The sequence below is a fragment of the Cetorhinus maximus genome, chromosome 4 (assembly GCF_964194155.1).
Source record: "Cetorhinus maximus chromosome 4, sCetMax3.hap1.1, whole genome shotgun sequence".
Taxonomy (NCBI): Eukaryota; Metazoa; Chordata; class Chondrichthyes; order Lamniformes; family Cetorhinidae; genus Cetorhinus; species Cetorhinus maximus.
This window is the reverse complement of record NC_135882.1, coordinates 126,799,125-126,826,098: the sequence shown is the minus strand read 5'-3', so window position 1 is coordinate 126,826,098 and position 26,974 is coordinate 126,799,125. Positions and strand designations below refer to the sequence as shown.

Genomic DNA, 26,974 nt, shown 5'->3' with positions numbered 1-26,974 from the left:
TAAAGGTCAGTAGAGCTCTTTGCTGTTGTTCTAGATACTTTTCTTGGATTTGTTGAGCAACAAATATCGTATCTGTGGTTCCCTTGAATGACTGGAAACCACATTAGGTCTGTGGAAGTATGACTTCTCTGATAGATAGGAGGTTGTTTAGGAGGATTTTTTTGAGAATCTTCTCCACAGTGGACAGAAAAGATATGCATTTATAGTTCCCATAAATTGATTTATCACCCTTGTTGAAAATGGAAGCCGAAAGGTCGTCCCGCTTTTTCCCAGATTTTTGTAAAAAGGTCCAAGGGTTGGAGTGAGAGTTCATGACCACCAGCTTTATAAGTCTCTGCAGGAATGTTGTCCAGACCACATGCCTTGTTATTCTTCATCTGTTGGATAGCCTTCGTAACTCAGCAAGTGTTGGCAGTATACCCAAATTTGATATCATGGATCTGCTGAGGGATTGTTTTGATTGTTTTGTCTGATACTGCAGACTCCCGATTCAGAATGTTTTGGTACCACTCCTTACAACGGTCTTGGATATCTGTTTTATGCTTGGGAAAAGTATTGCCGTCTTCAGCTCAGAGTGAAGAAGGACCATTTGTTTTTGGTCTGTAGATGGACTTGGTGACCTGGAAGAAGCTGTGCATGTTGTGCAGGATCACAGATTTGATCTTGCACCAAAACCTTTCCACACTGGCATCATTGGAGCCTGTGAGAGCAAGACAGGAAGAAAGTTATAGCTGGAATTGTTCTCATTTCTATATCCTGGCGAACATGGATGTCAAATCCACTCCTCGATCTCTTTGAGGATCTTCATTGTTTAGGTGCCAGGTGTATGCTCATGGTGGAATTTACAAATTTGCGATCTGTCCAGCAGTTGTTTGTACACTGACTGGTGCGGGCGATGTGCACATCCTTCCTATCCCACACCCAGACACTGGTGTAGTCCAGGAGGTGCCAATGCTTCGATTGGGAATGTTTGCATGTTCCTCTTCCAAAATATAGTGCCCCCACCCCTTTTCTCTTTAAGCTGGGCTTCCACAGGGAGTCGGGTTTCACTGAGAGCAGCAACATCGATGTTATATCTTGCAAGCTTCCACAACCATTCTTGTAAATCATTTTTTTCATCCTCCCCAGTGCCTTTGTAGCATCTTTACAATATGGCGACCAGATGTTTACCTTCTCTATTTCGCTATCCCTAAGGATTTTATCATTTCCATTCTTTAGTGGCCCTATTCTTATTCCAACTTTCCTTTCCTTATTTATGTGCCAGAAAAATATTCTGCTATTTTATTGTTTACACAAAATAATGGCTAATGGGGTTGAGGTAAGATATTAGCATTGATAGACGATTGGTTATACAACAGGAAACAAAGAACAGAATTAATCGGGTCATTTTCAGATTGGCTGGCTGCTGCTATTGGAGTGCCACAAGCATCACTGCTGGTGCTTCAGCTAACAACTTAAATGAAGGGACCGAGTACAATGTATCTAAGCTTGCTAATGAGACAAAGCTAATGCTTAATGAGGCTTGGCTGAGAGCCCAGGCTCCATTACATTGTTGAAACAGGTGCACAGAAGGAAAAACATTGCTTGATTGATAACTTTCCACCTTATTTCTGTGATTTTTTTTTGTCATTTGCTCAATGCTTATTTACACAAAGGTGGTGACAAGTGCTTATAGTTTCTGCTATTAATACTTTAAAGCTTTGGTTGATTGACACCTTCACTGAATTGCAGCAGGTTTTTTAAAAGCTTTTTTAAAGCATTTCCACACATGCCATTGTTACTATGGGGCTCACTGGTTCTCTACTGAGTGTATACTGGGTGAAAGGGCATGGAAGTTTTATGATTTGAAATGGAAGGTAATGAGAAGCCACTGGGGTGAGTGGGGGGGGGGCATGGGTTGGCATGCAGGGTATGAGGGGTCATTGGGGGATGGGTGGGTGATGTGGATTGGCATGGAAGGTGTGCGGGACTATTTGGGGTGGGAATTTAAAATCTTGCATTTCCCCTTTTCTCCTTTACTCTCCTGCTGCCATGCCTCCTTTCATTTCTTTGCCCTCAGTACTATGCACTCTCAAACCTCAATTCCTTCAAAAGTTTCGCATCCAGACTATGGTTCACAACTCTCCTAAGAGGCTGTGAACCATGGGTCCTTGAGAAGCTGGCCTGACTCCATGAAAATTGCAGGGGGCCAGGAGATGTTTACCCCCGCAATGGAGCCAGCCAGGTTGGGAATGCAGGGTATGGGCTTGCTGCCTGCACCCTTCTCCTGAGTCAGCAAAACTTGGGGACGGGAATCCTGGAATCTGGTCCTGTCTGCCATTTTTAAAGGTCCGTGGAGTCTCCACAACTCTGCCAAAAGTGGGGCCCATTAATTTTTTTTGAGAATTTAAAAATTAAAATTTAAAATTTAAAATTTCGCATTTCCCCTTTTCTTTTTAACTCTCCTGCTGTCATGCCCCCTTTCATTTCTTTGCCCTCGGGTAATGTACACTCTCAAACCTCAATTCTTCAGTACTCATTGTCTTTCCTACTCTCATGCTGCTAGGTTTGACCCCCTCATTTATAACTCTGCAGCTCCCCTCTGTGCCTATCTTGGCAATGTCAGAAAAGTCCATTGAAACACTTGTCACTGCCTCTTAACGAGCAACAGTCCCAATTGCCCTATCCCATTCTCTCCAAGCCCCAACTGACCTGTGGGCAATTTTTGCCAACCTCCTTTCTATCCCTCTCATTGCTCCCAGTTCTGTCCTGGTGGACTAGAAGGTTGGCTATCAGTATTCCCTGCCTCACCTCCCTCCAGAATTAATATTCCCTTGTGAATAAATCCCTAGCTATTCATGAGCTTATTGTGGAGGATCCCATTGACATTATGGCCTTGAGGAAACATGGCTGAGAGATGCCCTTAATGAAGCTGCCTGGCTATACCTTCTACTACTTGCTTCGTTCAAAACATTGTGGCAGGGTTAGTGTGGCCCTTATCTCCATATCACACCTTGGACTGTCTGCCTACTCCTCTGGCAATTTCTCCTCCTTTGAGCATCTCAGCATGTTCTGTCTTGTGCCTTTCATTTAAAATCTTTGTTCTGTGCTGTCCACCAAAATATAATTCGAAATTTCTGAGAGATATTTCCTCTGCTTTTCTTCCTCAACCTCTCCAGTGAGGGGTTACTCAACTTCTCACTCTTGATGATTTCAATCTTAATCTCAACTCCAATTGTTCCCTTGCCTCTGAATTTATTGCCCTACTTTCCTCCCTAAATCCCACCCTTCATATAAACTCTTCTACCCAGTTACACAACAGTTTCGATACCCCTTTTGTTGATATCATTGATAAGCCCATCTCTGATCACTTCTCCCCGTTCCCAAGCCCACTTACCACTACTCTCAAATTTCCAACCATTTAGCATTTGGCCTTCAATTCATCGTGACACCTCAGCAGCTATGGATTTGATAAATCACATGCTCTCCATCACTTTTCAATGCCATTGTATACACTGGAACTATTGCTCTTTCTCACCCTAATCATTCCCCGGCATACCCATCATCTCCACTCCTTTAAGTCCAAGGGACACAGACTAGAATGTCTTTCTTGAACAACTGGTTTAACCATTCATCGCCAGAGCTGGCTAGACCACTTGAAGCATTATTGGGCCATGCTCTCTGATTTATTATCCAAAGATCACCCAGGAAAGCAAAGAATAGGGCCACTAAAGGATGGAAATGATAATGATAACCTTCTCTTCTCTATTACAAATGGTCTTCACACTCCCCTGCCTCTTCCACCCTTACCTCTGACAGTAAATGCAAGGAGCTTATAAATTTTTTTGACACAAAGATAGATACAATCCATTCAGCTGCTGCAAGCCCACTGGGACAAATTTCCTCCAAAATTCCCCACTGCCCTAGCCTTGTACTCGAGATCAAATCTAGAGAAAGACTTATGTCCTGAAATGCTCTCCCTGACCATATCTTATCCATGAGATCTATCTTCTTTCTCGATCCTATTCCAAACCGGTGCCCACTCAATTTCCCTTACTGGGCCACATTCTAGGTGAAATTATCAACAGCTTCCTTTCCTCAGACCCTTCTTCCCTTCAAATTTACTGTCATCACCCCTTCTTGAAGCCTCTGCAACTGCAAACTACCACACAATTTTCCAACCTGTCTTTCCTCTCCTTGTTGCTTCCCAAATCCATAACTATTTTGAGCTGAGTAAGATCATTTGCAGTCTCAGTGTTGAATTTGACCCCAACTTGCCGAACTACTTATCCATATCTTAACCAAGATTGCCTACTTCCACCTGTGTAACATCCTATGACTTCAACTTTCCCTCAGCTCATCTGCTGCTGAAATCTTCATCATACCTTTGTTACCTCTAGATCTGAATATTCCAATCCACTCCTGGCTGGCCTCCCATCTTCCACCCTACATAAACTTGTGTTCATAAAAAACTTTTCTGCACATATCTTAACTTGCTCCAAACCTCATTCACCCATCACCCCTTTGCTCATTGGCCTTCAATGTCTCTCAGTCTGACAGCACCTCAATTTTAAGAACCTCTTCCTTGTTTTCAGTTTTGTCCATTGTCCTCTCTTCCCTATCTGGGTAGCCTCATCAGCCCCAAAACCTTACAAGGTTCCTGCACCCCTCTAATTCTGTCTCTTATGCATCCCCAATTTTAATCACACCACCATTGCTTTCAGGTGTCTAGGTCCTGAGGTCTGGAATTCCCTCTCCACCGTCTATCCATTTCTCCGCTTTTAAGATACTCTTTAAAAACTACCCTTTCTATCAAGCTTTTGGCCATCTTTTTTGATTTCCCCTTCTATGGCTTGGTGTCAAAAAATGTCAAAAATGTTTTTTTTAATTTATATTACACTTGTTGAGGATGTTGGGACATTTTACTACAATAATGTGCCATAAGTTGTTGTTGGTGAACTAAATAGTTGCTTGATGAAGAGGGAAGTGAGCACAACAGTGGGATTAAACTACGGACTGACTTTATAAATGAATGCTGCCATGGAGATCCACAGTCATTGGCCATGCACATCAGCAAATTGCAAGCCTGGCACCCACCATACTCCATTCAGATTTTCGCATGATGAATGGCCACCTGGATGAGGTATTGGTGAGGTCACTGGCATCTGTGAAGCTGTACAAAGTGGAGCTTTCAAAGGGGGTGGGGAAGTAACATTTACACATTTATTAAGTAAAAACAAATATTTTTCTATTTACAGGAAGGCCTTTCATGTATGTAAATGCTATTGATTTGGATGACCCTGAAACTCCTAATGCTAAAATTGAGTACAGCATCTCACAGCAGGTACCAATCAGTCATGGTGCAGTGTATTTCCAGATTGATAATGAAACTGGGGCAATCTCCACAACTGAAGACGGTATGTTGACCATAAGATGAAGTATTTCTTTTACAAACATGGCAATTTGAATCTATATCATCGTTTTTGAGAATGCCATCTTTACATTTAAATGTAGACTGTTTCAAAAGATACTGTGATATCAGAATGTATTTGCTATTGTGCTATCACATTTAAAATATGAAGTTATTAAAGTATCATATCAGTTCAATAAAGTCATGTTAAAACACACATGCATGACATTGTGTATGCAAAGTACAATTAATCAATACTGTGTTAATTATTGCCTGAAACACTGTAACTAGAAATAACGTTGGTTAATCTCCTGTAGATCACAGGTAGTGGAAATTTTAAGGGTAGAAATTCATCTTGGGCAGTGGTGCAAAATGGTCGGTATCCCATCAAACGCCTGTTATATACCCTGCCTGATGGTGAAAACAATAGGGCCAGCCATGGCTCAGTTGCATCTGAGCTTGAAGGTTGTGGGTTCAAGCTTCACTCCAGAGACTTAAGTACAAAAATCTAGGGGAGTGCTGCACTGTTGGAGGTGCCATCTTTCAGATGCAACATTAAAGCAAGGCCTGCACTCTCAGTTGGACATAAAAGATCCCATGGCATTATTTCAAAGAAGCATAGGGGATTGTTATCCCTGTTATTCTGGTCAATGTTCATCCTTGATTTAACTTCCTTAAAACAGATGAGCTTGTCATTATTACATTTCTGTTTGTGGGAATCTGCTATCTGCACATTGGCTGCTGCATTTACCACACGATTACAGTGACTGCATTTCAAATAAGTACTTAATTGGCTGTAAAATACTTTAAGACTTCCTGAGGTTGTGGAAAGTGCTACATAAACACAATATTTTTCAATGTAACTAAATGTCAGGCGGATTAATAATGGGTGGCTGAGACAATGTGCCCTTCCCATAACTTAAATATGACAGCAGTTTGTGAAACTGCAAATGCAACTGACTCAGGTTAAGCAAATAGTACACCTTCCAAATACTGAAATGCAGTAAAAATATTATGTTTTATTGTTCATTCACGGGATGTGGGCTTCACTGGCTGGGCCAGCATTTATTGCCCATCCCTAGATGCCCTTGAGAAGGTGGTGGTGAGCTGCCTTCTTGAACCGCTGCAGTCCATGTGGTGTAGGTACTGCGACAGTACTGTTAGGAAGGGGGTTCCAGGATTTTGACCCAGTGACAGTGAAGGAATGGTGATATATTTCAAAGTCAGGATGGTGAGTGACTTGGAGGGGAGCTTCCAATTGGACCTTTCCTACCCAAAACCATTTCTGTCTTAGTTGTCTACATGCATTAACAACCTCATAGATTTATAATATTTGCTTAAGATGCAATTATTTTATTTATTTGTTTGTTCTTCCTTCCTTCCTCCATTAAACTTTCCTCCCATAAGACAGAATTGCTAACTTAGTATATTGAATTTACTTTTAAATGTTTTTCCACCATTTACTCTTAAGCTATTTTCTTCTTTCTTTCCTCCTACTTTTCACCTCCATCCCTTCTTACCACTCTGCAATCAACCCACTGTACTATATTCTATTCTCTTCACTCTTGGCTCTCCCTCTTTCCACCCTCCTCTCCCCTTTTCTCTCCTCTCGCCTCCTCACCACCTCCGCTCCTTATCTCCAACTCCCTTTTCTCTACCATCTCCCTTCCTTTCCCCCACTTTTTCTCTTTCCTTACTCTTCTGCCTTCCCCACATCTTACCTTCCTTGTTACTCAGACCCTCCCCACAGCGCTTACCCTTTCTGGGATTCCTCCAGTTCTCTTTCACTCTTCTATATTCTCAGCCCCCTTTTCCCCTTCTTTCTAAAGTCTCCTCTCCTTCCCCTTCCCTATCATTTTCACTCCCTTTCTTTTCACTCCTTTCCATCATCATCCCCAACTTCCTGCCCCCAACCCCAGCTCCTATGTATCCCATCTCTCCCCAGGAGATCCTATTGATGCTTATCATGTGATGTGATGTGTTCTGGTACATTCTGGATATTTTTGTTTCAGAGCAGCAGAATGTTTTTTTATCACTACCTGCAACTCAGTTATGTTCTGCTTGGTTGTTATAGTATGCTATTTCAATCTCTCTCTCTCTCTCTCTCTCTCTCTCTCATGGACACTCATCCATGCAGTTGCACACATTGAATTTGTCCATAGCAGTTGGAAATCATCAGCATCGCAATAAGATGAAATTGTTAATTTAAGTCTCAGGCTTTGGCTAGAGGGGCAGGAAATGTGGAGGCAACATGTTACATTCATTTCTAACATTAAATAATTGACTTTCTAGTTAAAATTTGCAATACATTTTCAAAATTGTTGATATTTTTTGTGTCACAATTTACGCTAACCCAAGTGAAAAAGGAAAATCATTAACACAAATTGTGGAAGAATTTTTTTGAATAATTTATTCCTTATGGGCACCTAGCAATTGAATCAAACTGCTTTCCATTAGTTCATGTTTAATCAAGTTCGTCTCCAAGCCACACACTGTCCCGACTTGGAACTATATTGTTGTTCCTTGACTGTTGCAGGATCAAAATCCTGGCACTCCCTCCCTAACGGCATTGTGGATGTACCTGCAGCAGTTCAAGAAGGCGACTCACCACTAGCTTCTCAAGGGCAATTAGGGGTTAGCAACAAATGCTGACCTAGCCAGTGACGCCCGCATCCTGTGAAAGAATAAAAAAATCAATTGTATATTTGCCAACTGCATGTTTAAGGCCATCATTAAATAGACATTTGTAAGGGTACAGAATGTTACACTATTTAGATATTGAGACAAATTTTTGCCATCAGATTTTAAAAGTGTTGCCTTTATGAAAAAGTTTTCACCAAACATTTTATGTTTGTTTGCAAAAGCACAATGCATTATTGTGCCACTTGCACATTGTCACTGTGAGGAAAAGATCCATTTACATCTTTCTATTCCGTTGAAAGCAAGAGATTATTGCCAACTGGTCTTTCATAAAGATGTCATGAAGAGTAATGTTTTATTAGAAATATATTTTTTGCAGGATATAACTCACTTGATCCAACAGTGGAAGGTGCCTACCAGCTGATAGTTAATGCAAAAGATTCAGCTGCCTTGCCTCTGACCACAAGCTCTGTGGTAAAGATTACTGTAAAAGAGAATTTGTGGAAGTCACCTGGTAAAATAGAAATTACTGAGAATTCTACAGACCCTCATCCCAAGATAATCACACAGGTAAGACTTTCAAGTACTGTAAATAACAGAATTATTTTGTGTCTATCCCTAAGTCCAGCTGAAATGCACTTTATGCATAAATGAGTGGAAACTCTACATCACAGGTCTCCAGCCCTTTTTCCCGACTGTTATGCCCTATGTACTGAAGCACTTTGCTGTGTAATCATTATTAAAACTGAAATAGATTACTGTAGTAATATTAGCTCAGATTTTGCTGAAAAGATAATGGTGCTTGAATGGTACGTGCCATTATTAATGCACAAATTGGCCAGCAACCTGAGGCGAGGAAGAGGTGCCCTGTGAATTGTTACAAGGTACTTTACGAAAACTGCATCATCCACTTAACCTCCCTGTGATTTTCATGAAGTTGCTGCATTCATACATTAATTATCTATTAAACTCACTCAGTTGTCTAGTTGTCCAGTAATTTACAGCATAAGTACCCTTATCAACATGGTAATTGTTAATGATTGCCAGTCAAAATCCTTTGCTCAAAAAGTAAATAATCTTCAGGTTTTGAATTGTTGGTGATTTACAAATGTCAAATTTTAAGCTTTTATTTCCTTAACTTACTTTTCTTATCATTTTTCCCTCTCTCCTAATCCAATTTTTCCTTCTCTTCATTTTTCTTTTCATGCATAATTTGGCATTGAATTCACCTACTCTAATTCATTCTCCTTTTCAGTCTTTCCTCTGTTCATTCTTCAGTCCTTTAGTCTTATTGGTTAAGAAGTTTGACCCATTGTTCACGAAGGTCCCAGATCGCCCATTCTGCACCATTGTCAGCTTCTAACTACAGTAACTGTGTAAACTAAATTTGTTAAAACCTAAAAGTGCACGAAAAAGTCGAACAACCCAGGGCATGCTGCAAGATGCCCTACTCCAGCAAAATCTGGGCCATAGTTTTGGTCCCTCTTGCTTGAAATGCGCTGAAACTGCACAGGAGTTCTCCTGGTCGCCAAACATAATTCCAACCATTTACACTATTTTCCTGGTGAATCTTCCAGAATTACAATGGGCCATTGGAGAACACTTGCAGAATTTTAGTGCTATTGTTTTTCAGTTGCTGTGATTGTCTGAGAAACAGATCTACAGTTTTCCCTGTGAAGAAATCCTTGGAAATACATAAGTGTTGCAACATAGAAGCACTCCATTTGGCCCAACAAGTCAATGTTGGTCTTTACTCTCCAGGAGAGCAAATATTCTTAAATACATTTACCACTCTGTTACATATCACTTTCCTCTCTTTTTCTTCATCCACCTATCCAATCTAATTTTGAATATTGGTATAGTTTTTCCATTGATCACTAGCCCTGAAAGTGAATTCCACAGCTTCGAGACTCCCTGTGTAAAGAAACATGTCTTGCTCTTTGTCCTGAATTTCTTATTTTCAGCATTATGTCTATGAGCCCTTATTCTAAGACCTCACAACTACTGAAAACAATCTTTTATCTATGGTTTTTCCTTCTTCTCATAATTAAACATTCCTACCATATCATCTTGCAATCTGTGATGCTCTAATAGAAACAACCCCTATTTTTCAATTTTGTGTTTATATTTATATTCCTTATAGCAGGCTGAATCCCATTGAATCTGCATTGTACCTTCTCTAAAGACTCAATATTCTTTCTATAGTGTGGAGCCCAATACTGTACACAGGATGAATAAAACACTGAGGCCTTAAGGTTTTATTTAGATTTACCTATTGGCTTATATATCCCATACCTCTTGAAATAAACGTAGGGTCATTTTAACTTAAATGGAAAGTCAAGTCAAACAGAGTGTTAAATGAAAAGCTGTTTTGATTCCATCAGTTTCCTGCTGGGTGGGTTGGGTTAATTATTAACTCCCTAGACTTCCATTAATTTTTTTTATGACATTATCTGTTGAAGGTAATGTCTGGCAAATCTAACCCCAAGAGCCTCAGTGTTCCACTGCACCAAGTCTAATTCAGAGCATAATTGCAACTGTTGTCTATAACCAAAATTTATTATTACGCACGCACATACTGTAATTGAGCTACCACTTTTTAGATCATTGCTCCATCTCATAAATATTCCCTTTGTAGTTTACCTCAATACACCCAAGACACTACTTCTAACCCGCCTTTGCAACACACCAGGAACTCTCTTTTCAATAAAACTACTGAATTTCTCCTTTGGGAAAAATGTGGTAAGTGTGGGGATTGGTTAAAACAGTGAGACTTCGGGAGAGAGAGGTTAAAACAGTGAGACTTCGGGACAGAGAGGTTAAAACAGCGAGACTTCGCGAGAGAGAGGTTAAAACAGCGAGACTTCGCGAGTGAGAGGTTAAAACAGCCAGACTTCAGAACAGAGAGATTAAAACAGTGTGACTTCCGGAGAGAGAGTTTAAAACAGTGAGACCTCGGGAGAGAGAGGTTTAAACAGAGAGACTTTGGGACAGAGAGGTTAAAACAGTGAGACTTCTGGACAGAGAGCTTCAAACAGTGAGACTTCAGGACAGAGAGGTTAAAACAGCGAGACTTTGGACAGAAAGCTTCAAACAGCCAGACTTTGGGAGAGAGAGGTTAAAACAGTGAGACTTCGGGACAGAGAGGTTAAAACAGTGAGACTTCGGGACAAAGAAGTTAAAACAGTGAGACCTTGGGAGAGAGAGGTTAAAACAGCCAGACTTCAGAACAGAGAGATTAAAACAGTGTGACTTCTGGAGAGAGAGTTTAAAACAGTGAGACTTCGGGACAAAGAGGTTAAAACAGAGAGACTTCGGGACAGAGAGGTTAAAACAGTGAGACTTCGGGAGGGAGAGTTTAAAACAGCAAGACTGTGGAACAGAGAGGTTAAAACAGTGAGACTTCAGAACAGAGAGCTTCAAACAGTGAGACTTCAGGACACAGAGGTTAAAACAGCCAGACTTCGGGAGAGAGAGGTTAAAACAGTGAGACTTCGGGAGAGAGAGGTTAAAACAGCGAGACTTCGGGAGAGAGAGGTTAAAACAGCGAGGCTTCGGGAGAGAGAGGTTAAAACAGTGAGACTTCGGGAGAGAGAGGTTAAAACAGCGAGACTAAAGCCTGCTTGCTCCTGGCCGTCTGGATGACCATGTATGCAGGAGGTGCCTCCAACTGGAGCAACTCGAGTTCCAGGTTTTGGAGCTTGAGAGGTAGCTGGGAGCACTACGGTGCATTCACGAGGCTGAGAGGTTTGTGGATAGCACGTTTCAGGACGTGGTCACTCCGCAGCTCAAGGAAGTGAAGCAGAGAGGGAATGGGTGACCGCCAGGCAGAAGAAGGGGACCAGACAGGTAGTGAGGGAATCCCCTAGTGTATCTCACTCGTATACCGTTTCTCGGCCTTGGAAAATGGTGAGATTGACGGTTCCTCTGAGGAGGCCAACCAGAGCAAATGCCATGGCATTTTGGGTGGTTCAGTTGCTTGGGGGGGAAGAAGTCTGGAAGGGCAATAGCAGTAGGGGATTCATTAGTGAGGGGAGTGGACAGGAGCTTCTGTGGCCGTAGATGTGACTCCAGGATGGTATGTTGCCTCCCGGGTGCCAGGGTCAAGGATGTCACAGAACGGCTGCAGGACATTCTGAATGGGGAGGGTGAACAGCCAGAGGTCATGGTTCATGTTGGGACCAATGACATAGGAAGAAAGAGAAATGAGGTCCTGCAAGCAGACTTTAGGGAGTTAGGTAGGAAATTGAAAAGCAGGACTTCAAAGGTAGTAATCTCCGGATTGTTCCCAGTGCTGCACAGTGGTGAGTATGGAAACAGAACGATAGAACAGATGAGTGTGTGGCTGGAGAGATGGTGCAGGAGGGAGAGCTTTAGATTCCTGGGGCAGGTAGGACCTGTACAAGTTGAAGGGGTTATATCTGAACAGGAACGGGACCAGCATCCTCGCGGGGAGGTTTGCTAATGCTGTTGGGGCAGATTTAAACTAAATTGGCAGGGGGATGGGATCCTGGAAAGTAGTTCAGAGGGGAGAGAAGCTGAAATGGAATTAGAAGTTAAACTGCTAGTAAGTGAGTCTGGAAGGCAGAGGAAACATAGGCTAGAGTTTAGCAAGGCTAAATGGAATATTTTAATGCAACGAGCCTGAGGAATAACACAGACAAGCTGAGGGCACAGGTAGGCATGTGGGAGTATGATATTATAGCTATGACCGAGGCTTGACTCAAAGAAGGGCAGGATTGGCAGCTCAACATTCTTGGGCCTGAATCTTCCGGTCGGCGTGCGGGGGCGAGCCCCACTGACCGATGCGTAAATCGATGCGGTGTGCGTCCCGAGATCACCGCGTGTCATTCCGATCTTCAGTTCGGCGAGCGCGGGCAGGAACCGGCTGTACACCCACCGAATTGTCAGAGGCCTATTAAGGCCTTTAATAATCTAATTAAGCTGGTTGTCTGGGCTGCCCGTCTAACCTTAAGGTTGGGGGGCAGGGCGAAGAGCCCAGGCGGCCTTCGCCTTTATCATGAAACCTCATCCACGGTCGGGATGAGGTTTCATGAAGGCTTTATGAATTTAATAAAATTTTTCATTAAAATTCATTGACATGTCCCAGCTTGTGTGACACTGTCACATGAAGGGACGTGTCTGAATAATTTTTTTAAAATTTCAATTCATAATAATCAAACTAATCTCCTGAGGCAGCTCTGTGTCTTAGAGAGATTTCTGCGCGCAGGCCCCGACTCTCCCTCCTCCCCCTGTCTGCACAGGGAGTGCTTAGCACTTCTGGGTGTGCATCACGCTGGGCGGGTCTTAATTGGCCCGACCACGCAAAATGGCAGCGCGCAATCGATCGCGGGCAGTGATTGGCTGCACGCCCACCCACGCCCGCTCCTGCTCAGCCCCCCGTGATAGGGAGAAAATTCTCCCCTTGGTTATAGAGCATTCAGATGAGATTTCACAATGAGATCACCAACTCTTCACCAGCAACTCAATGGCATTTTATTAGCATTAGATATCTGAAATGAATATTACTATGACTGGCTTGTTTTGTATTGTTCCTTCTAAATAATTCACATTTTATGAAAATACCTGGCAGTAAACCATATGGACTGGCAGCTGTTAAAATGTATATACAAAATTATAGGTCTATTTACTACTTTTCCACCAATGAAGAAAATATGGGCAATAGTTCCTTAAGTTTTATGGCCCTGCATTATTTCTCTAATTTAGGTGGAGTGGAATGAACCTGGTGCAATATTTGAACTCAAGCCAAAGAACAAGATGGCTTATCCCAAATTTCCATTTGTAATCGATGCCACTGGTAACATTAGTGTAACAGAACCATTAGACAGAGAGGAGATTAGTGAGGTAAGTTCCTGTGTTCACAGGTTACAAAACATACTTTCTTCGAAGGATGGTACTAAGATTTTAAAGGGGGTTGAGGAGAGAAACCAATAGGTGATTTTGTATCTAGAAATATGGCGGGTAACTTTCACCTTCACTGCATGTGTGATAATATGGCAGAGAGAATTGCTGGCTCATCTTAGAATCTGCTTGATTTTCACTTCATTGATTTCAACATAAAGACTTTGAGTGTCCTATTCCAAGAAAGATATAAAAGCATTGGAAAAAAGTTGAATGATTTTGAGTAGGGCACCGAGGTGTTACAAATGTGACATTGCCCTGAGAGCATGTCCATCATCAATGCCATCTTCTGTCAATGCTTTCTATGCATGCTCTGAGATCTGTGAGGGAACAGGCATCTTGGTTAAAATGAAATTGTTGAAGGCAGCTTACCACCACCTTCTTGAGGGAAATTGGGGATAGACAGTAAATGCTGGCCTAGCCAGCGATGCCCAAATCCCATGAATGAATGGAAAAAAGAACTCTGCATTATGACTTTCTCAATCTGATTAACCAACTTTCTTGAATCAGGAAAAGAAAAAGCCCCATGTCTTCAGAGCTCCTATAAGTATTCATTATGGAAACTATCCCCACTCTTAGAACCTCAACCAAGGGCCCTTCACTACATATAAGACTAGAATGGACACTTTCTGTCTAATGGGCTGCATCTTGGTTAGATTGTCATCATGCATATCTGATACATGGCTTGGGGACTTCTCCAAAAGCTTTGTAGACAGCCTGGCACATTCTCAGATGACTGTATAAAATACTGATGCTGAACTAGCAAACTGTTCTGGTTGGCAGGTCCTAGGAGAATAAAATCCTTGGGCTTAGTAACTAAAGGAGCCTCCAGCCCAATATGTTGAAACTCCTGAAATGCAACCTCCATTTGCTCCATTAGTTAATCTATAGAAAAGTATACTGTGATCTGTAAAAGGCTATATTTGGTGATGTGCACTTTTCTATCTACTGGTTCAAATTTCCCATTATCTAGTATTTTTTTATGTGTGTTTAGTATGTACTGTTGGCGTATGCTCTGGATAAAAATAGAGAGCCACTGGAAACACCATTGGAAATTGTGATCATCGTAGAAGACATCAATGACAATCACCCAATTTGTAATGATGCAGTAACAATGATTGAGGTGCAAGAAAATGAAGATATAGGTGAGCATAATCACATTAGAAAATGTGAGGTATCATGTCTATATGGAAAAGGATTGGGCTACTATTAATCACATTCAAGCCCACTAAAATGAATAACTGAGTAAAAGAATAAACCATTTAAGAAGCTACAATTCTTTTTCCACTTTTTCCAATGATCCCTGTTAAATGAATAAAATATTTGAATGAAAGAGTGATTGATTGGGTGTAGTATTGACAGCAGCCACCGTCAGCCTCATGATACTGCCAAGCAATGAAGATCTGCCAGCCTCTGACTGGCCAGCAGCTCTCAGTGGCTGGGACTTGCAGCCGCGGGGTCCTTGAACCCAGGGAAGGCCCGCTGCTACTGTGTTTGGCACTTAATTCAGCAGGTTTCCCTGAAAATAGGCAATGTGGGGCTGTCTAGCCTAGAATTACCCCTGTCTCTACCTCTTTACATGATCCACTTGACCCCTGTATCCCTGCTCATCCTCGCTCCATTGTTATTCACCTCATTTCTACCCATTCACTCTCACTGACTGCCTCCAAGAATTGGTGCTGAGCTACAAGGAGCCCCCATATTCTTAATAACTTTCTCTACTCTCCTTCTTGGTAATCATTCCCGTTGACACCTTCTCTACATCAAACGTTTGTTCTTCTCCATTACCACTTCCATTTTCCTTGCACCAACATCGTTTTGTTATTTAATCTCTCTTGCTGTCTACTTTTTCATACATCTTCCCCTTCATTCTTTCCCTCTCCCACTTTCCCTGCCACTGTACTTGCATAAAATGTGTTACATCTCTAACTCTGCTATTCACTGGAGATAGGTTACTGACCTGAAATATTAACTCTTGGCTGAATAATAAGGCGCGGTGGGGGGGTGGTGGGGCATGGACGGCAGATGGAAAAGCCACCCATCCCCTCCACCCCACCCACCGAAATCATGTTGGCGTGGAGCCAACACACCCGATGCTGACCCGCCCTGCAGCCATAAAGCACTGAGGGGTTGACTATTGAGGGCTGAGTGGGACTCCCGCGGAAGTCCTGCCCTCTGCTGCCGGCTAATCTGATTGGCCTTAAGCTCTATAAGTCCCGGCAGTGCCAGGAGGGCATCACAGTGGCTGCTGCTGGGACTGCAGGTGAAGAGGGGATCCTAAGACTTTGGTGAAGAGGGGATCCAAAGTCTTAGGATCCCTGGAGCAGGTAAATCCAGGGTCTTGGGCTAGGAAGGTTTGTGTAGGTTAGGGAGAGGGGTAATGGTGGGTGGGGGGGGGGGTGGGGGTAGGAAGGAGGGGTGTGGTTCAACCTAAGAGGGTGCAGCCCCATGATCAGAAAGGGGCAGCCCCTGAAGAGCAATACCCCCTTCTCACCCTTTAACAAGTTGATGTGAAAAATTGGGCTCCCTGCTGCCCCTGCCAAACATTTTATGGTGTGGCCAGCCTATTATCAGGGTCAATTGGCTTGATAACGAGCCTAATTGACCCTTAATTGTTCATTTAAATATGGTGGGTGGCCTACTGATTTCAGCACCCACCTGCCCGCTGTATTATGGGGGTGAGCTTGGGGGTTGGTGGGAAGGTGGTGAGATGGGCGCTCGCCCCATTTTACATGCCACCCCCACCATAAGAAACAGGCCTGCTGGAGGCACATAAAATTCAGGCCTCTTGTTTCTCTTCCCACAGGTGCTGCCAGGCCTGCTGAGAATTTCTAGCATTTTCTGTTTTTATTTCTGGTGAACTTTAATGTATACATTTCTTTATGTCACTGATACACTTTCTAAATTCAGGAAGCTTTATCGGAGCTGTGCTTGCAACAGACGAGGATGAAGGGGGAACATCCCATTCTTCATTGAGTTATGCAATTGTTGACCAAGACCCGAAGATTCCAGATGACAACATGTTCACTATTGATCAGTACAATGGAAAAATCCAACGTTTCAAAGGGCATCTGCAGAAGCAAAATGCACCAGAATATATTTTAAAAGTCCGAGTCACAGACCAACTGGGGCAGAAAGGAGGTCTGTATAAATCTCACCAATCCAAAAATTATATGACATGGTATCTGTAGATATCCACAGACATTCAGAGGATCTCAAGGCCCATTACAAATGCTTTGCTTTTATTTGTTTCATAAATGCCTGGGCATATTGGAGACGACTCAGGCCATGCCTTCCTTCCTTTTTAAACAACAACAAATGGGATGATTTCACTTTATGCAGTGAGGTCATCATTGGATATTAGGGGCATCAAGGGGTTTGGAGAGAAAGCGGGAATATGGCGTTGAGATAGAGGATCAGCCATGATCATATTGAATGGTGAAGCAGGCTCGAAGGGCCAAATGGCCTACTCCTGCTCCTAGTTTCTATGTTTCTGTGCACAGGCACATGGGGTGTAATTTTATGGCACTGTCGCGGCAGGGGCGGGGCCGGAAAACATGGTGAACCATTCAAAAGCCCATTGACTTCAGCAGGACCAGAAGATCCTATTGGCAGGAGGGGCTGTAAAATTCCACCCCTGATGTGGTGTTCCCAGCTCCATTTCTGAATCCTGTTTTAATTGCCAGTTTCTTATCTATCCCTTGTTCTACTCTGGGCTCCTGTGGCTCTCAGTTCAATTGGAATTTTTTTCTTCTGGGCAGGGTTAGCAGTGAATTGAATTACTTTTGTCTTGTATATTCTTCCACAGTGTGGTAAATATTCCTGACTAAGTCACCCAGTTTAGGTAAGAGAAAGGGGGTCAGGTTAGAGTCACACACAGAAATAATTCCTGATGTCTGGATAGCCGCATCACAACTGGAGGCTTTGGGTTAGGTTTAAAAAAAACTTGCATCCTGCATTTGATTCAAAATTCAATAACTGTTCAATACTTCACTCCCTGTCCTCTGTGCCCTTTGCCACCTATATCCTAGCCCTGCCCTTTATTCCCAAGTCCTTCTCCTTGTCTAAAACTTGAGTGCTCAAGTATTGGCAAGGCAACATACTATACCAGACACAATTTGCTGAAATTTATAGTTTATTGATAGTCATTCAAATCAAAGTTTGGACTATTTCATAATTTAAGCTTTTTGTTTCTTTTATAGGACTAACCACTGAATGCATGGTCAATATCTCTGTTATTGATATCAATGACATGATTCCTATCTTTGAGAAATCAGAGGTAAAAGTAAAGTAAATTTCACCACGCCTGTAATATTTGAAGAACTCAAAGGATATGTGTTGCTGATGCTTTATGCAGCATAATGTGGGACAGGGCCTGATTGTGAATTAGAGTTTGTTTATATTTATGTTTGCGGATATACTTTTGTCAGAGTGTTACAGCAAATCATTATGGTGTTATCCTACATACATCAATGTGACTATTGAAGTACAAGCTGTTGTTCTTCACATTTGAACCCAGGCAGTAGATGTCAGCTATTCAACTGTGATGAACTTTGCAACTGAGGGTGATCCTATCCTCACTTGTACACATTTGGGTTGAGTAGCGACTGGGGTCAACAAATAGCAAGGACATGAACTTTGGCTTGTTTTTCTTTTCCTAGTCCAAAGACCAGAATTTTACGTCCTGCGGGCAGGTGTGCACCTGACCCGTCCGGCCACGAAATAGTGCGAGATGATGTTCGGTGAGCACTCTGACGTCATCGCACACTCGCATGATATCTCGCTCGGCGGGCACATGTGGTAGTTGGGAGGGTGCCCGCCGACAATTAAGTGGCAAGCCATTGAAAGTGATTTTTCGTGGTTGGCGGACGAGCCATTCGGGCAGGCGACCTTTACATTTTTGCTCAAATCTCAATCCAGGGCAGGATGAAATCTCCGTGGGGAAATTAAATTAAAGGAGGTATCTGGGGACTGTTTTTTATGAGGTATGCTTTCAGGTGCTTGGTTGTGCTGCATAGGCATATTTTGCAGCATTTTTGTTGTTTTGTTTATTCCGTGGACATCCGCAGCTCCCTGAAGCAGCTGTCTGCCTTCAGGGAGCTTAGTGGAAGCGCTCACTAGCACCCGTGGTGACGCTGCTGCCCGCCATCTTTCTGCCCCCACTGGCAGTGCTGAGCCATACTCGCCAGCTTGAAATCGTGGTTGGGGACCGATCACATTAAGTCCGCTCCCAGGCCCGCCGATCACGCATGCCTGACGAGCGAAAAATTCAGGCCAAAGAAACTGAGGCCGGTTGCATTTTCCCCGTGGTTGCTTTTGATAAGGTCATTGATCAATGTTAAGACCTTGTTCTTTGCTGTCACACTGCATGGCATGTTCACCCACTAAACAATCAGAGCTACTCTCAACATTTCTCTCGATAGTGTTTACCATTCCTTGGCTTAAACAAATTTGTAATATTTGCAGCTTGGATTCTTAAAAATGTGTTATTTAACAAATACAACCTTATGCGGCAGTTGGTTGACTCATATTTAGTGGGATTGCTTCTGAAGACTGATGTTTTTTGCCTGAGAATTGTGGATTATGATTGAGTCACCAGTCATAAAGCTCATATGTTCTCTACTAGGTAGCAGGGCAGTAGTCTGTAAGGTCCAAATGAGTTTCTTTCACCACAAAAAAAAAATTGATGAAGCTCATTAAAATAGTTCATTCATAAATCTTTCAGTTGAGAGCTATCTCATTCAGGCTTAATATACCCTGGGACAGGGTGTAACATATTCATAATTTTCAATGCTAAACCATCCTTGTAACTGTGTCCTTACCTGCCATTGTTTTGTGTTTCATGTTTGCCAGTATGGCCCCATCACCTTAGCTGAAAACACTTCATTGGATACGGTACTGATAGAAATTCAGGCAACAGACAATGATGAGCCTCTCACGGGCAGCTCTGAGATATTGTACACTGTTGTAGAAGGTGATGAGGAAGGAACTTTCAAAATAATAACTGAAGAAAGTACAAATAAAGGAAAGGTGCAGCTGGCTAAGGTAAAGTTTTGAAAAATTATCATAGCTTCTGTGGTTGCAAAGTAAATTGGGTTTAAAAGGCTGTATTCCTAGAATGTTGTATTATCAATGTTTTCCTGATAATCAACCCTTGAATAAACCAAGTCCTACATTGTAATACGTGAACCAAGGTTAGGTAGTACAATGTAATACTTTAAACCTTTAGCTCTTGAGTAATATTATCTTTTTCTCTTTTGCATATTTTGACTTATCTGTACCACATGCAGTGCACAAAAAAAAAATCAAATAACAAACACACTATGCAACATAAGCACTATCTGCAAAAGCAGTTAAGCTAATTAGCTTCTTCAAGAACAAGCTCGTCCAACTGCTGGCCTAAGGTCCAGATCTGGCCTACTATGCCCCTCTATCCTGGCCCGTGGACACAGTGTTCAAAATGCCAGGAAATAGAGTGGAAGGTTCTGCAAGGAGCTGTTCCTGCTCCTCTAATCACAGGTGTATTATCTCTTACGTTGGCTGCTGATGGGCTCAGAAGAGTGCTACATTCAGCCTGAGGCCTAAATATTGGTGGCAGCTGCGGGTCTGGGGAGAAAGGGATGTTTCCAGGGGGCCGGGGGGAGGTGGAGAGAGAGAGACAGAGAGAGATACTGGCTGCTGGGCTAAGGGGAGAGAGACTGGCTGCTGGGCGGGAGAGGAGAGAGAGACACTGGCTGGGAGGGGAGAGAGAGACACTGGCTGCTGGGTTTGGGGGAGAGAGTGATACTGGCTGATAGGCAATGATGAGGGGAAAGAGACTGACGGCCGAACAGGGTCGGAGAGGGAGACTGGCTGCTGGCTGGGCCGGGGGCGGGGGAAAGAGAGAGAGAGACTGGATACTGAATTTGGGGGAGAGAGAGAGATTCTGGCTGCTGGGCGGTGTTGGGGGACAGAGACTGGCTGCTGTGCAGGGTTGAGGAGGGAGACTGACTGCTGGTCGGGGACAGCATATGTGATAAGGTGCTATATAACAGAAAATATTTCTTAAACAAGTGTATCTCCATGTACCATGTAATTTATCAAGTAACATGCACTTGTATTATGATTTCAGAAGGTATGTAATCTTTTTACACAGCACAAAAATAAAATAAAGCAAAGAATAAATTTAGGGCTGACTTCAATGAAGATGCAAAGTACATTAATCAGTTAGTCTGGTATAGCTGACCTTAATAATAAAATCAATCTAACAGACTGATCTGAAATGATGTTGGATAAAATATTTTGTGCCACTGAAATCATGTGTAGATCAGACAGTGCTTATACAATCAACACTTCTTAATGTAATTCTTCTAAAATGTTAATCTGCATCTTTTATTTTAAATCAAGGGTGATATATACTAACTTATACAGCACCACCAAGTAAGCCCTCGGTGCCAAGTGTATCTTCAGGGTGAAAAGCCAAGAAGCAGGTAGAAACTCCTCCAGAGGAAAATCACGTAATGAATCACTGATCTTTGCTTGTGCATTTCCTGGTTGCCAGCTATGGAAAGAGAATGGCAGTAGTTGAGGGACAAGTGCCTTATCCAATTCTTTAGATAGGGATCGTGTGTGGTACAAGGACATTCAGATAGAGAGAATATAAAGTTCAAAGATGCAAAGAATTAGGTAAAACCTATGCTTGTTTTATCAATGAGTATTGGTTATACTTACTGAGTAAAACACATTAAATGAACCAACATAAAATTTGATATGTGAACTTAAAAGACATCATTAAAATTTACTTCTCTTTAAGAATGAAGAGACTCATTCTGTCTTGAGTCATTTAATTGTTTCTCCTACATCTGTTCCCTTAGCCACTAAACTTTGAAGATTATTCAGCTTATAAATTAAAGATCAGTGCCACAAATCCAGAACCACTAGTAAAAGGAGTGGAGTACAACTCAAGCTCGTTCACCTACTTGTTCGTTAATGTGACCAATAATGATGAACCACCACAGTTCTTAGAGTCTTCATATCAAAAATGGATATTCGAGAATGCCTCCAAGGGTGCTATCGTGCTTAAAGTGGAAGCCAAAGACCCTGAAGGTGCTGGAGTGAGGTACTAAATGAACAAAGTCTGTTTACTAAAATGTATGTAAAAGTACACACAAACACAATGCAAGTGGTTATTCAGGACCACAGCCTTGTAGAAGTGAACACAGTTGGTTAAGAGTGGACATTTTAAGAATTATTGTTGAGAAAGTTAAGCAAAGAGCCAAAGCCTTAATAATAAGGCTAAGAGAGACATCCCTCATTAAAAGTAGTCCATGATACATTAACTACTTTGTTACAAAGGAGTGGAATTACTATCAATATTGTTATGATCCCAATTGATGTTAATACTGGACAGTCAGACCCCAGAGTGAAACCTGGCTTGATAGATCCTAACTTTTTTTTAGGAATCGGAATGTACATAACTGCACAAATTCACAGGAGTCTGCAGATGACCTTTTAACACAAAGAATAAAAAATTTATTAGACAAGAAAAATGAACTATATTATACCAGACAAAAAGGTTGGAAAGATCTCAATACAAACACAAGAAAACGATTCAAACATTCATTATTCCTTCACCCCAGCTATATCTTTACAGACACATACAAATCTGGAAAGATAAAACAATTTACCATATCTATTTTATACTTAATATTCAGGTTAAGTATGCTGTACATGTGATCCAACTAGCAAACTGTGGTCAGACACTCCACACTCCAAATAAATGACAGATGCGACCAAAGTAAATTCTGTGGATTTCTCAACAATCCACCCAGATGCTTGTCACACCTTGAGCCAACCGGTCTCACTGAAACTGTCTTTCTCACAAGGGTTTCCAATCTCCATATTTGAAGAAATCGCCTTGAAATTCTCTCCAGAAGTTGCTCCCACTCGGACAGCTTCAACAAGGATCCACCTCCAGGATTTCAATCTCGCCTTCTGAGATTCCTTCGCCTGGATCTCCGCGTACACTCAAGCTTCACCATCAAAGCATGCTTTCAGATCTTCAGCCGTGCCAAGCAGAATACTGCTCCAAAAGGCCTGCAGCATGGAATTACCAACCTTTGGCTGCCTGCTCAGATCTTCAGGGCTTGTATCGAGCCAAGTTTGCTTAAAGTCTGCTGCTTGCAGCTGTCTTTAATTTGGAGCCTATTTCTCTGCTCCTTTCTTTCAGCTTTAGTTAACAGGATCTGTTTCCGATCTCTGCCTTTGTCCTTTACCTGGGACTGTCTTCTAGGACCTTTTTTCTGCCCCACTCCCTTGTTTGGGACATTCTCCCTGTCCCCCTCCCCGTGTCCTGCTCTCTGGGACACCTTCTCTGCAATGGTGCTCCTCTTCAGGTCACCTGACCTGCAGTTTCACTTTTCCTTTTTCTCCTGCGGGTGCGCAGGACCGGTTACCGGCCTGAAGAACGATAAAAGCACTAACTGCATATGTGTGGCCATCTCCTGGCTGGTGCATGTGCAGGGGGCCCAGGGCCTGCTGGGAACTGTAGTTCCTGGCCTCCGAACTCTCAGACTGCCAATTAATGTAATGATCGGAGTTCGTCATAATATATACATAGCTTTGAACATTATAGGAGCAAGCATTGGGAGGCTGTCCAGGGAAATACCTGTTTAGAACACTGTCTGGGTAAGGAAGCCAGATGGTTCAGGGCATGTTAGAGGGTGCAGCATGTCATCCATGTCTTGGTCCTGTTGTTGGGCGGATGAAGGTGCCTCTGGGTAGTGACAACATTTTCCAGCTTCTCCAGGATGAGCTGGGGCAGCAAGGACTTGGAGGGTATCCTATGCTGGTGGCATTGAAGATCACCGCAGCCTTGAACTTTTTTTGCTAGTGGATTCTTCCAGGACTCTACTGGGGACATGTGCAGCATCCCCCAGTCAGCCGCACACCAGGGTGTACAGGAGATCAGCGACGCCCTGCTCATGGGAGCACAATTCCACATGGATCCCGAAAACCAGGTTCCCAGAGTGCTGGATTTGCAGCAATCTCTGGTTTCCTGCAAGTGCAGGGCGCAATTGGCTGTACATATGTTGCCTTGAGAGCTCCATGGTAACAGCCTGTGACATTCATAAATTGAAAAGGATTCCACGCTTTGAACATTCAGCTAATTTGTGATCATAGGAGACAAATCTTGCATGTTTGTGCTCGGTACTTACGGAGCTCTCCCAACTCTTACATTCTGAGCCCCTCGCAGGTGCCACAGGTTTTTAAAGGACCCCGATGATTGCACAGCTGGCTCCTCTGGGACAAAGGATACCCCCAGAAAATGTGGCTGATGATGCCATTTCACCATCCACAGAGTGCTACTGAGGAGAACTACAATGCCGCACGTGCCTCCACAATATTCGTGATAGAGCAGATGATCGGTCTCCTAAAGATGAGATTCAGATGTTTGGACTGCTCAGGTAAGGCTCTCCAGTACTCACCACAGAGTGTCCCAATCAACGTTGTTTGCTGCACCCTGCACAACCTTGCACTGCAAAGGGGAGTTGTCTTGTCTTGTCTGAGGGAGATATGGAGGAGCAAAATGTCTTCTCCAAGGAGGAGGACATTGAAGAAGATGGAACTGACTAGGGCCAGCATGTTGCTAATCCACATGCAGAGGCCATAGCCAGAGTAAGATGTGGCTGACATGCCTGTGACAATCTGATAGCTACCAGATTTCTGGCAGAGTAAACTGCCGACACATTTGTTGAACTTTTTGGTTTCCTCTCCTTTGCTGGCTGGAAGGCCTCAGCACCTTTTTGTTCACAGGCATTACTTCTCTCCAATGTTCCATTGTTTTGAGAGATGAATTAAATAGTACTACTTACCATCAGCCCTGATGTTGGTTTGATCATTTGAATGCTGTTAGGAAATAGAGAGAGTTTATGTAAGTTATATGTTTATTTGGGTGCGTTAGGAAAAAGGTCTATCTTTAAGTTAAGTTTGATTTGTATTTTTGTATTTCTGTGTTAAGAAAAGGAGAAGTTGAGTTTTAGTTTCACTTTAAAAGGCGCCGGCATTCTAATGAGATTTTTACGACTCTTGAAGAGAAGTCAAAACAAACGAGTAGAAAAAAAACTCTGCTGTTGCCTAGTAACAGGGGCCCAGAAAGGGAGATCGAACACACACACGCACACACACACCAAAGAGCAGTTTGAGATGAGTTAGAAGCCGTTACCAGCAGAAGAAGGTTCCAGAAACTAAAGAATAAAGTCCCCAAATCTAGGAGAATGGAACAGGAAAGGTCCCATGAGGACATTCTAGTCAAAGGACAAGAATCTGGCAAAGATTCTGTGGAAGTGACAGTGAGGAGCAGAGAAGAAGGCTCAAGTTTCAAGCTTAAAGAGATGAAAGCTGCAAGACACAGTTTAAAGCAATATAAGCATGCGAGAAGCCAGAAGGTCCAAGGAGACAGCTAAAGGTCTGTAACTCTTTACTATGGGCATGTGAAGCAATGATGTTCTGTTGATGGCTGAGTCAGTGAGAGAGAATGTGTGGTGATCCAGAGAAGCGGACCATCAGAAAGAGAGTTCTAAACCCAGGATGTGGACCCTTGTGGAAGGTGTCTGAGAGAAAGCATCAGTTTGGTAGAAGATTCCAAAATGAGTTCTTGGAAAGTGTAGATTGGAAACCCTCATGCGAAAGACGGAGTTCCGTGAGACTGGTTGGCTTACAGTGTGACAAGCATCTCTGGGGAGTTGATGTGGAATCTGTAGCATCTGTTTGGGGTGGCTCGGTTTCAGAGTGTGGTGTGTCTGACCACAGATCGCCTATTGGTTTACATGGACTGTGTACTTACTGTGAACCTTAGAGTATAAGGTAGCTTTTGTAACTTGTATTATCCTTACAAATCTGTATATATCTGTAAAGTTATAGTTGTGTGCGAAGGAGTATTGTGATATAATTCATCTTTTCTGGCTTAATAAATGTTTTATTCTTTTGTTAAAAGTTTATCAGCTGACTCCTGTGACTCTGTTCAGTAGCCACTCTCAACGTATCTAAACAAAAAATAAAAGTTAGGATCTACCAACCTAGGCTGCACCCTGAGATCAGACTTGTCCTGTAGTAACATCAGCTGGGATCGTAACAATGAACAAAGTTATGGGAAAATGCAAAGCCCTGGCTGCTTTAGAAGTAAATGGCTGCTTTAGAACCTAAACAGCTCTTGCTACCTCAGGCACCTGTAAGTGGAATAATGATTTCACCCATGTCTTCACAAAGGCCTTGTACATGACAACTAAGAAGCTATTTGAAGTCAAAACTCACCAGGGATACACTCATGTGGCCCTGACACCTGCCCCCAAAGAGGGGGGGCAACCAGGCAGAGAGTTCTTTCAAGCAGAACCAGATAGGTGCATCCACAGAGAGGTGCAGCGAAATAACACCATTTTTCCCCTTGAGATCAGCCTCAATGCAGATTGATGAGGGATGATCATGGTCCTGCCCCCCCGATTTGCACTTGCACTTGCACATCATAAACCCATGTCGCTTGACATCTTAATCATTGAGAATTTTCCAGGTAAATTTATAGTCCACTCACTGAGAGTGCCTCACCTACACTGTGGTTTTGTGAGGTACAACCACTCTGGACCCTTAAATCGCATCCTCTGAGGATTCTGAGGCATTCTCAGCTTGGGGCTGGGCCTCTGACTGGTCCAGGTTGCTGTCCTCCCCTGTTTCTTCCTGGTACCTGGAATAGAGAAAAGAGAGATTTAGTGATCGACTAAGCAGACTCGTAAATTAAAAAGATCTCCCAGCCTGCACATGCATATGGCATCTGCAGATAGGATGCATCCTCACTGGCTTTCTGGGGGAGCCCGATCTCACCTTCAGCACAGGCATGGTCACGTCCCTCCCTGGCTAGCTCAGTGGTCAACTTCCCAAATGGGGTGAGGACCCAAATCTCTGCCATACCCACTCCCACCTTGGCCTGCTCCCTTTTGTTGTGGGCATTTTGTCCTGCAGAAAGACAAAAGGATTGATTGTGATCCCAATGGT

General features: G+C 42.9%; 1 protein-coding gene across 2 annotated transcripts in view; it reads left to right on the top strand.

Annotated features, from left to right (window-relative positions):
• cdh17 (cadherin 17, LI cadherin (liver-intestine)) overlaps positions 1–26,974 on the top strand; it is a 109,728-nt gene that overhangs the window by 47,240 nt on the left and 35,514 nt on the right. For both annotated transcript variants that reach the window (XM_078540754.1, XM_078540753.1), the window contains exons 6-13: positions 5,238–5,396; positions 8,409–8,599; positions 13,757–13,894; positions 14,946–15,096; positions 16,862–17,092; positions 18,154–18,230; positions 19,805–19,996; positions 21,805–22,049. In XM_078540754.1, coding sequence (XP_078396880.1) covers positions 5,238–5,396; positions 8,409–8,599; positions 13,757–13,894; positions 14,946–15,096; positions 16,862–17,092; positions 18,154–18,230; positions 19,805–19,996; positions 21,805–22,049 — 1,384 coding nt within the window. The remainder of the gene's footprint in view (positions 1–5,237; positions 5,397–8,408; positions 8,600–13,756; positions 13,895–14,945; positions 15,097–16,861; positions 17,093–18,153; positions 18,231–19,804; positions 19,997–21,804; positions 22,050–26,974) is intronic.